At 42.3% G+C, this 11,370-nt stretch overlaps 1 protein-coding gene across 1 annotated transcript in view; it reads left to right on the top strand.

The window, feature by feature from the left end:
- The first annotated feature begins 706 nt into the window (after nt 1–706).
- The window catches only part of LOC311587542 (uncharacterized protein), a 101,942-nt gene continuing 91,278 nt past the window's right edge, over nt 707–11,370 (top strand). Inside the window, exon 1 of the mRNA XM_084764500.1 lies at nt 707–822. Within this exon, the coding sequence (XP_084620626.1) occupies nt 820–822 (3 nt within the window). The 5' untranslated portion in view covers nt 707–819. The remainder of the gene's footprint in view (nt 823–11,370) is intronic.

Genomic DNA, 11,370 nt, shown 5'->3' with positions numbered 1-11,370 from the left:
GGGTTTGATCAGAATGCAGACTTGCCCCCTTCTTCGTGTCTTGTGTTCTATCCCTATACAGGAAAAGTTTCCTCCAGAGCATTAGTCAACCCCCTGCGGGCTGGGGCATTGCTGTGTAATTGGTTTTCATTTTCCAACTCAGGAAGAGTTGTAGGCTAACAATAGTGTTCCCCAGTGTTTGTCATCTGATTCCTGCTTTTCTCCCATGGTTGTCTCATAACTCCCTGGTAAAAAGAAGTAGTAGTTTGCCTGTACCCAGCCTGAAGACACAAAACTGAAGTCTTGTCTCCTAACATTACTCTTTCCAAGTGGGACATATGGAGAACTCCACTGCAAGTTGAGAAATGGGCTCTTCATTTACCCACCTAGATAGAGGAGGAAGCAGGGGAAGTGGCTACTGGCTGTGTGACTTATTGAGGTCAGAGTCACTGTCCAAAAGAGGGGAGGAGCAGGAGGCTGTACTGAGGAAGCACAAGCAGTGTGTCCTCTGCGGGTTAGTTGGGAAGACAGATGTTGAGACCATTGGAGGACAGTGCTACTGAAATGCAAGTCTCTACAGCTCTGGAAAAAGTTTGTCCCTGGGTAGGAAGCTTGGGACAGCAACCATGATTCTGTGCCCCTACCAGAGCATGCTAGAGAGGTGTATATGTCACTCAAGACGACGTGACCAATCAGGGCCACGAGGCAGAGACGCGGAGGCGGGTTCTTCCGGGAGCCTTGCTGAAGAGCTGCGCAGGCTTGGGTGGTTCCTCGTGGTGTGCTCTGAACTCTGCTGCTGGGTGTTGTGAGAGAAGCTTCATCAAGTTCCGAAGTCCCGACATGGTGAGTGGAGGGTCACTGCCCACATACGGGAGGAGCTGGCTGGTGTGGAGAGCGAGCTGGAGTGGTGGGGCTGTGTGGGAAGAGAGACCAGTAGGCTATTGGAGAATACGCACACGTGCTACTGAAATGCCCATCTCTGCAGTTCTGCAAATGGACTGGAAGCCTGGGCCATGAGCTATTGTGCTGTGTCCCTTCAGGACACTGTAATTCTAAGGGAGGTGCTCATGTCACTGGAGACTTGCTGGCCAATCAGAGCCTCCAGGCAGACCAGCCAATATGAAGATGAGGCTCTTTCTTCTGGCTGCCACACACAAGTGCAGCTCTCTAGCTGAGCTTTCTTTAATGGTCTGTGTGATGTGCTTTGAGCACTGCTGCTGAGTGCTGTGAGGGAAGCTCAGGCAAGCGCCAAAGGGGCAACATGCTGAGCTCAGGGTCACTGCTGACTGATGGGTTATCTCCACAGGTGAAATAAGCCAATGGGGCCAGATTGAAAGTAAAACGGAGGCAGGTGGATCTCTGAGTTTGAGGGCAGCCTGGTCTACAAAGTGAGTCCAGGACAGGCAAGGCTACACAGAGAAACCGTGTCTCGAAAAACCAAAAAAAAAAAAAAAAAAATAGTAAACCGGGCAAGTTTACTTAGGAAGTGAAATTCCTTGGCTAGTTCAGGAGCCTCAGTATAAAAAGCCTGAGGAAATCGCCCCGCTGGACCCGCCCCTCCCCCCCCCCTCCATGGCAACTAGGATTACAGGTGAAGGAAGATTAAGTGTTGGCCACCTGCTGTACTAGGGAAGCCCTTGGCCCCAGGGGTGGGCTTGGAGCATCTCAAGGAATGCTAAGAATGTGCAGAGGCTTTCCTTGCAGGGGGCAGGGTTGGAGAAAGAAGCAGGATCTAACAGACCAGGTAGATGACAACTGAACTCCCACATTGGGGAACATCAGAAAAGTGGGCTACAGGAGCTGGTGTGGTGGGTCCTCCCTGAGGTTGTGTGGTTAGCAAAGGCCAGATGTGGCCACATTTGGCCCGTGTTATGCTTTCATGGAGAAAAGTAGAATTGATGATGTGAAGGATGCAGCAATTCATAGAAATTTAAAAAGCTCAGGTAGAATTTAGCTGAAGGAGGATTGCCTCCAACACACGCCACAGATAAACAGTGTGCTAACAGGCCTATTAGAAGTCAGGATGCTAGGACACAAGATGCAATTCTTTAAAAACTTACTTGATATGAGACATAGCTTGTGCAAAACCTCCTCACTTCAGCCTTTGTACTTTCTATCTTCTACTTCTCCTTTCTTTCTCATCCTCTGGAACCTTCCACTTAGGACTCTGTCACTGATGTTTGAAGGCACTGGGTCCTTAAAAATACTTCTGTCACTATCATTGCTGGGCGAATGTCTTAAGTGGCTAGGCTTGCTGTGTCCAGTCCATATTTAAGTTGTTCAAAACATAACCTGGGGAGTAAATTTAAAGAAACTTAATGGCAGCAGCATGTAGAATGCAAAATCTGTTTTTAGCTGTCATTACAGAGATTTTTTTATTAGTTAGTTTTGTATTATGTGTGTGTGTATTATATATATGTATGTATGCATATTAATTCTAGGACCGCTGCATCTAATGTCTTTGAGAAAAGTCTTTCTGATAAAGTAGGCTAACTCAGGTGGCCTTGAAGCCTGTCTGTTGCTTCCCAGAGAAATGGCCTTGCTTTCTTCTTGACTAAACTTCTTAAGTTCTTTAAGCAGAGTTTAAAAATACTTACTTTAGTCATGTAATGAACTGTCCATTTCCATATCAGGAATAAGATTTTCATGTGGATCATGGCTTCTGTCTTCAGAACAGAACAGGATGCACAGTTTACTTTTACACTGCAGAGTGAAGCAGGACAGGCCGTAACTAGCTCACAGACTAATGTTTAGGGCAGTCAGCTGCAAGAGTCAGTACTATGAAGAAAGACCTGATTGAGGCAAGGTGAATTATGATGTCATCTCCCAGCATGGATTCACTCATGCATGTGAATGGAAACAGACCAGATCGGTGGGTAAACATTTTGGGTAGGTTAGTTTTAGCCACTGAGTATTAAATTTCTATTTAATGGACTCTCCTATGCAGATATGTGCAATCCTCATTGACACAGTTAAGTCAGCTCAGACATTTGAGACTTAGGCTACTGGTTGTTGGTGTCTGTCTGATCTGAGCGGCTAACATTGCCCAGAAGGGCAAAGTCAAACAGTACAAGTTTGGTAGTAGAGTTTTTGGTGTCACTTATATATACTATAGTATCATCTGCCAATTAGCATACATTGAATGCTTCCTTTCCAAATTCCACCCTCTTGATCACTTTTAGTTGCCATATTGGTTAGGTTGGACATCAAGTGTTATATTAAATAGAAATGGAGAAAGAGGAGAGACTTCTCTTTATTCAGATTTTAGTGGAATTGCTTTGAGGTTCCCTCCATTTAAGTTGGTGTTGCTATAGACTTGTGTAACTTGTGTTTAATATGTATAGGTATGTCCCTTGCTATTATAATCTCTCCAAGACTTTTATCATGAATTGTTGTTGAATTTTTGTGAAGGGCTTGCTTATTGTCTAATAAGATGACCTTGTGATGTTTTTCCCTATGTCAGTTTATTTATTTTACCATGACTTGTTTTCCTGTCATGAGCCATTCCTGCATCAATGGGATGAAACTTCGGCAACCATTGTGGGTTATCTTTTTGATATGTTCTTGGATTAAGTTTACATTTATTTTATAGAGTATTTTTGCTTCAATGTTCATGAACAAATTTGGTCTGTAAATCTTCTTTGTTGAGTCTTTATATCCTTCATGTGTCAAGGTATTGTGGCCTCATAAAATGAACTGGGTAACTTTCCTTCTGTTTCTATTTTGTAGAGTACTTTGAGCAGTATTGAAACTAAGTCTTCTTTGAAAGTCTCGTTGAATTATGCACTAAAAGCGTCCAGTCTGCATTTCTTTCTTTATATATATAAAGAGATTTATTTATTATTTATACAGTATTCTGCTCACTTGTATCCTGCCCACCGCAAGAAGACACCAGATCTCATTACAGGTGGTTGTGAGCCACCATGTGGTTGCTGGGAATTGAACTCGGGACCTTTGGAAGAGCAGACAGTGCTCTTCACCTCTGAGCCATTTCTCCAGCCCCAGTCCTGCATTTCTTTTGTTGGAGTCCTTTAATGAATTCTTTCATGTCACTAGGTGTTACAGGTCTACTTATGGTAACTTGTTATGTCATCTGGGTTTAACTTTGGTAAGTGCTACATGTTGTTGTTAAGTTTACATGTAAGTAATTAACATTATTAGGCCTATGCCTATTATTATTATAACAGTATAACCCGCTAGCAATCAGTCAAGACACAGACACCTGTTATATTTTAAAATACCCGTAGTTAACCTAGGGCAAGGCAGATATTAATTCTCTAAACTACTTCCCTTAGTGGGGCAGGTATGGGATACCTGTCCCAATCCCACAGCATTTAATTCTAATAATTTCTATCAAGTTACCTCACATCCAGAATCCCTTATACTTGCTAATGTTCTTCATCAGGGCCAAATCCTCCATCCATGCTGGCCATGTGCTTCTCCTCCACCTAACCCATGCTGGTGAGACCTCCTTCTCTCCCTTGTCCTTAGATCTGTCTTCATCCCAAGATTCTCTCTGTCTTCCCAAGCCCTAGAACCTTAGCCATTTCTAGTCCATTTGCCCTGCCCAGATGTGATGGTCTTATAGTAGTTAGCATCAAAATACAGCAGACCAATAGGTACCTATGAAGAAAATTATTCATTTTGTTTAGATTTTTCATTTTGGTGCAATACAGGTATTTAAAAGTATGTCCTTATGATTTTGGAGATTTTCCCATTGTATGGCACCCTGCTCATTTTTTTCTTTTTTCTTTTTTCTTTTTTTTTTTTTTTCTTTTTTTTTTTTTTTTTTTTTTTTTGGTAAATGTGACTATTCCTTCCCTGTCTTTTAGTTATTTCAATAAGGGTTGTCCATTTTGTTGAATTTTCTCAGTGAACCAACTCTGTGTTTCATAAATCCTTGTATTGTTCTCTTTGTTTTTATTTTTTGATTTCAGCCCTAATTCAATAGTTTCTTCCTGTCTACTACTTTTAGTTGTGCTTCCTTCATTTTGTTCTAGACTTTTATATGTGCTGGTAAGTGCTTAATAAGAAATTCCTGTATATGTTATGTATGCACTTAGTGCTGTCAACTATCCTTTTTTTTTCTTTTTTTTTATTAATTAATTTATTCATATTACATCTCAGTTGTTAGCCCATCCCTTGTATCCTCCCATTCCTCCCTTCCTCCCATTTCCTCCCTACTCCCCTCCCCTATGTCTGTGTCTGAGGGGGACCTCCTCCCCCTGTATATGCTCATAGGGTATCAAGTCTCTCCTTGGTGACCTATTATCCTTCCTCTGAGTGCCACCAGGCATCTCCATCCAAGGGACATGTTCAAATATGGGGCACCAGAGTTTGTGTGAAAGTTAGATCTCCTTCTCCACTCAACAGTGGAGAATGTCCTCTCCATCGGCTAGTCTGGGTAGGGGTTCGAGGTTTACTGTCTATATTTTCCTTGGCTGTTGCCATAGTTTGCGGAGGACCCCAGAGCCCAGACTCGCCTGTAGTTTTCCAGGACCCGCTGGATCCTTCTATTTCCTCATTCTCCCAGGCTTCTCACACCTAAAGTCTCAATAGGATGTCCTCCCCTCTTACCCACTTTCCTGGTAGGTACAGTTTTTCATGGAGACGTACACCTTGGACTAGTGTCTCGATATAAGTGAGTATATACCATTTAGCTCTTTTTTTTTTTTTTTTTTTTTTTTTGGTTTTTCGAGACAGGGTTTCTCTGTGTAGTCTTGGCTGTCCTAGACTCGCTTTGTAGTCCAGGCTGGCCTCGAACTCACAGCGATCTGCCTGCCTCTGCCTCCCAAGTGCTCGGATTAAAGGCGTGCGCCACCACGACGGCCCATTTAGCTCTTTTTGCTTCTGAGTGAACTCACTCATTATGACAATTTCTAGTTCAATCCATTTGTCCACAAATTTTGGAAATTCCTTGTTTTTAATAGCTGAGTAGTATTCCATAGTGTAGATGTACCACAGTTTCTTTATCCATTCTTCTACTGAGGGACACGTAGGTTGTTTCCAAGTTCTGGCTATTATGAATAAGGCAGCTGTGAACATGGTTGAGCATATATCCCTGTTGTGTGGTAGTGCATCTTCTGGGTATATTCCAAGGAGTGGGATAGCTGGGTCTTGAGGAAGCCCTATTCCCATTTTTCTGAGAAAGTGCCAGATAGCTTTCCAAAGTGGTTGTACTAGTTTGCATTCCCACCAGCAATGAAGGAGTGTTCCTCTTTCTCCACACCCTCGATAGCATGTGGTGTCAGTTGAGTTATTGATCTTAGCCATTCTGATGGGTGTAAGATGGAATCTCAGTGTTGTTTTGATTTGCATTTCTTTGATGACTAAGGTGGTCGAGAATTTCTTTAAGTGTTTCTCAGCCATTTGATATTCCTCTGTTGAGAATTCTCTGTTTAGTTCTGCGCCCCGTTTCTCTATTGGGTTATTCGGTTTGGTGGTGTTTAATTTCTTGAGTTCTTTATATATTTTGGATATTAGACCTTTGTCAGATGAAGGGTTGGTGAAGATCTTTTCCCAGTCTGTAGGCTGTCGCTTTGTTCTCTTGACAGTGTCACCTGCCTTACAGACGCTTCTCAGCCTCATGAGGTCCCATTTATTAATTGTTGATGTTAAGGCCTGGGCTGTTGGTGTTCTGTTCAGGAAGTTGTCTCCTGTGCTTATGTGTTCCCGACTCTTCTGCATTTTTTCCTCTAACTGGGTTAATGTCTGTGGTTTTAGGTTGAGGTCTTTAATCCACTTGGACTTGAGTTTTGTGCATGGTAACAAATAGGGGTCTAACAACTATCCTTTTATCATCACTTTTATTGTGTACTATAGGTTTAGATATGATGTGCATTCATTTGCATTGAATTCTACAAGGTCTTTAATATCTTTCTTTATTTCTGTCTTGACCCATTTTCACTCTGGGGAGAGGTATTTAGTTTCCATGAGTTTTAAAGACTTCCTTTGTTTCTGTTGTTGATGACGTGTAGCTTTAGTCTATGCTGGTCAGATAGAATGCAGAGATTGTTTCGATTACCATGTACCTTTTGAGACTTTCACGGTGTTTGAGTATGTGTTCAATTTGGAGATATTTCCATTTGTTTTTGAGAATAAGGCAAACTCTTCTGTGTTTGTGTGGAATGTTCTGTAAATATCCAGTGAATTCTTTGAATTTTAATAGCAGTTAGCTGAAGCATATTTCTGTTCATATTATTCATGCAGAATCAAGCAACAGGTAAACCCTTCTCTGCCATGGACTCTTTTTGTGAACTATGTAAACTTTGCAAGAAAGTTATTAGGTCCACTTCTGAGGATCTGCAGCAGCCAGGCAGGGCTGTTTCAAGTTTTGGCCTTGGAATCCCCCTACATCATTCCCTGGGTGCCCCCTTTTTACATCTTCTGCTCACCTGGGTGCCACCTGCGTGTGTTCCATGAGAAGGGTTCTCAGATCTTCAGCTTGTGTTGTTGGCCTCTCCACACCTCCAGACAGCAACACTCCAGGACTGCAGAGCTGCTGTGGCTAAATCTCCAGAGTGCTGGGATGAGAGATCACACCCCTGGAAAAACTGAGAACCTGAAACCATGGAAAAGGCAGCAGCACCCAAAGCATCAGTTGTAGTTGCTGCTGACAGGGATCTCACAGGGTGGGAGGTTTGTACAACTGGAGCTACTCTGTGAGCTCCAGTGCCAACTCTATTGTACGTTTAGCTTTTTCAAAACCTACTTTACTTAGGGTGCCTAAATCTTTTTATCTTCCTTTTAATCTACCAACCAGAGGTAGGAGAGAAAGAAGGTTCATAGAAGAAAGAGGGTGTGAACTAGTTTAGAAGCAGTTCTTTGGGGAGATTCTATTCTTCCTTGGCAGGGTACCAGAAATCCAGTCCAATAGGAAGTACCAAACAATACCATTAATCAGTGACAACAGATGATAAATGCTTGTTCTGCTTGAGTTAAAGATAAATGTGTGTTCTGTTGGAGTTAAGCAATATTACCCTGCATTGTTTCTTTCTCAGGAGAAGAGTAGGGCACTAGAACATCCCCAATACCTCTACCTTATATCCCATCGAATTAGTTTAAAATGCTTTGTCTATCCACCTAGACACAATGTAGCAGGAATAGAGTTTGTCTTGCCTAGGTAGGATACAATGTACCTGAAATAAAATTGATTCTTCCTGATTATCTTTTTGAATTACTCTGTGAATGGTCTGGGTCACAGTGTCCTTTCTCAAACCCATACATGTTCTTGACCAGTCAGTTTTTGTTAAATGGTCAGTAAACTATCTCTGACCTGACTTTGGTGTCCATGTGGTCAGTGTGGCCTATTCCTGAACCCCAAGAGGCCAAAGCTAACAAGCTTGTAGGCTTAAGAAGGTTTCAGCTGCAGATAAGCCAATGAAAGCAGGCAAAAAATGTTAATGATGAGGCATGCCCTCATCAGAATGGCTGATTGCTATGTCTGTGAGAGATTACATTGATTGATGAGTGATGTGGGAGGCTCTTCCAGTAAGGTTGCAGTATCCCTTAGCAAGTGTGCCTGGGTTGGAAAAGAGATCAGGCTGCATATAAGAGTGTGCTCAAGTAAGCAAGCAAGCGAGGAACAACGTTCGTCCATGGTTTTTGTTATAATTTTCAAGGTTGAGTTTCTCTTATAACCTTACAGAATGTTGGACTGTGACCTGACAGAACCATCTGAAAAAGCAACAAGTGGGGTAGAAGTAAATGCAGTCTGTGGGTTTAGAGAAAAAACAGAACTAGGTAGTTTTAGATGGCAGTCGAATCCTGAGAGAGGAAGGGATTTTCAAGGAGCTTAGCACCAGTAAAGAGAAAGCCCTACTCTGCATTGGAGCCTAAGATGGGCAACACCCATTCTTGCTACACCTTAAATGAATGGAAAGTATAGGCAAAGTGATTGCAAAGCAGGCACTTCATATAAAACCTGCTGCAACTCTGGTCCATGGCTGGCATATTTCATCTCAGTTTAGAAACCAAGGTTGGCAGGATCACTCACTGCTGTAGTGGTGTATTTTCTTTTTAATATTATTTATTATTTATACAGTATTCTGTCTGTAGGCCAGAAGAGGGCACCAGATCTCATTATAGATGCTTGTTAGCCACCATGTGCTTGCTGGGAATTGAACCCAGGACCTTTGGAAGAACAACCAGTGTTCTTAACCTCTGAGCCATCTCTCCAGCCCCCATTCCACTGCTTTTTAAAACAAGAATGATGCACAATTCAAGGTCATGTATTCTGTCTCTGTGATTTCAATTCAGCGTTGCTCCAGCTATTTATGTTTTGCAGAGCCAGTGCCCCAGTAAGGAAACTTTGAGATTTCATTTCACCAGGTTTTGGATATGTAGCCCATGTTGCATTTTGAGACCATAAGATGATGAGATACCTAAGCTCTGAGAAATATATCATGGAGAGATGCATATACTGAGTTAAAGTAACAAAACTGAGTGATGAATGAGAAATTGCAGTCATAGGGCCATCTATACCCTGTGAAACTGAAGCCCCATGTATCTGAGACAAAGCTAGGGTACTTGGTGTTTGAGTTGGTTGATTTATCTATCTATCTATCTATCTATCTATCTATCTATTTATTTATTTTGTCTCCATCCAATCTTGCCTCACTATATGTACCTTCCTCTCAATTGGAATGGGAAGGTTCTTCTGTGCCATTGTATATTGTAAAGGTATAACCTGTTCCCAGATTTTAGAAAATATAGCTATCAAAAGATTTTCTGGAGTGTCAGAAGAGTCTTTGTACTTTTTTTTGTTTGTTTGTTTGTTTTTTGTTTTTTGAGACAGGGTTTCTCTGTGTAGCCTTGGCTATCACTTTGTAGACCAGGCTGCACAGCGATCCACCTTCCTCCGCCCCTGAGTGCTGGGACTAAAGGCTTGTGCCACCACACCCAGCTTGTACTCCTGAATAGTGGATGAGCTATTACAGACTGTTAGGATCATTGAAGTTGATTGAAATGCATTTTCACTGTGGGTCAATAATAACCAATATCAGAATTTAATTGATCAAATCAGAATGACTCTGGTTAGTGTCATTTCTTTAAATACTTATCTTCTTCTTTTTTTTTAATTTAATTTTTTTAAATTTTTTTTATTAATAATTTATTCTTGTTACATCTCAATGGTTATCCCCTCCCTTGTAATCTCCCATTCTTCCCTCTCTCCCATTTTCCCCTTACTCCCCTCCCCTATGACTGTTCCTGAGGGCGATTACCTCCCCCTCTATATGTTCATAGGGTATCAAGTCTCCTCTTGGTAACCTGCTGTCCTTCCTCTGAGTGCCATCAGGTCTCCCCCTCCAGGGGACATGGTCAAAGGTGAGGCACCAGAGTATGTGAGAAAGTAATATCCCACTCTCCACTCTACTGTGGAGAGTGTTCCGTCCATTGGCTAGATCTGGGTAGGGGTTTAAGGTTTACCGCCTGTATTGTCCTTGGCTGGTGCCTTAGTTTGAGCGGGACCCCTGTGCCCAAATCTGCCTATCATAATGTTCTACTTGTAGGCTTCTAGGACCCTCTGGGTCCTTCTACTTTGCCTTTTTCCCATGATTCTCTCATCTAGAATCCCACTAGAATGTCCTCTCCTCTCTCTCAGTTTCCTGGTAAGTGAAGGCTTTCGTGGGACATGCCCCTTGGGCTAATATGCAGATATAAGTGAGTATATACCATTTGAGTCTTTCTGCTTCTGGGTTAACTCACTCATTATGATCATTTCTAGCTCAATCCATTTATCCACAAATTTCGGGAAGTCCTTGTTTGTAATAGCTGAATAGTATTCCATAGTGTATATGTACCACAGTTTCTTTATCCATCCTTCTATTGAGGGACACTTCGGCTGTTTCCTGGGTCTCTGCATCAGTTTCCATCAGCTGCTGGAGGAAGACTCTCAGAAAACTCTTATGCTAGAAACCTGTCTGCAAGCATAGCAAAGTATCATTAATAGTGTTAGGGATTGGCTCTTTCTCCTTTGGGTAGGTCTTATGTAGAGTAGCAAGTTATTTGCTTGCCATTTCTTCAATCTCTAATCCATCTTTATCCCTATACTTTTTGTAGGCAAGATAAATTTTGGGTCGAAGGCTTTAAGGGTGGTTTTGTGTCCCCCTCCCTCCACTGAAAGACTCACGTGGCTATAGAGGTTGGCAATTTCAGGCTCTTAGAACCTGATGGTATGGGTCTCAGCTAGATTCACCCCCATAGCGTCCAAGGACCCCTCCTTTCCCAGGGATGCCCCCTTCTGCAGAAGAGTGTTAATTCAGAACATGGATGGTCTCGTAAGAGATCACATGCAAAGACTTTCTTAGGCTTATGTAACCCGGCAGGAAAGAGATCACACCCAAAGGTCTTCTACGTCTGTGTGGTCCAGTTGTAATACAAAACATGCCT

This window comes from Acomys minous (assembly GCF_964271855.1).
Source record: "Acomys minous genome assembly, chromosome: 16".
NCBI lineage: Eukaryota > Metazoa > Chordata > Mammalia > Rodentia > Muridae > Acomys > Acomys minous.
Note: the sequence above shows the minus strand (reverse complement) of the source record. Positions and strands in the feature narration are given on the sequence as shown.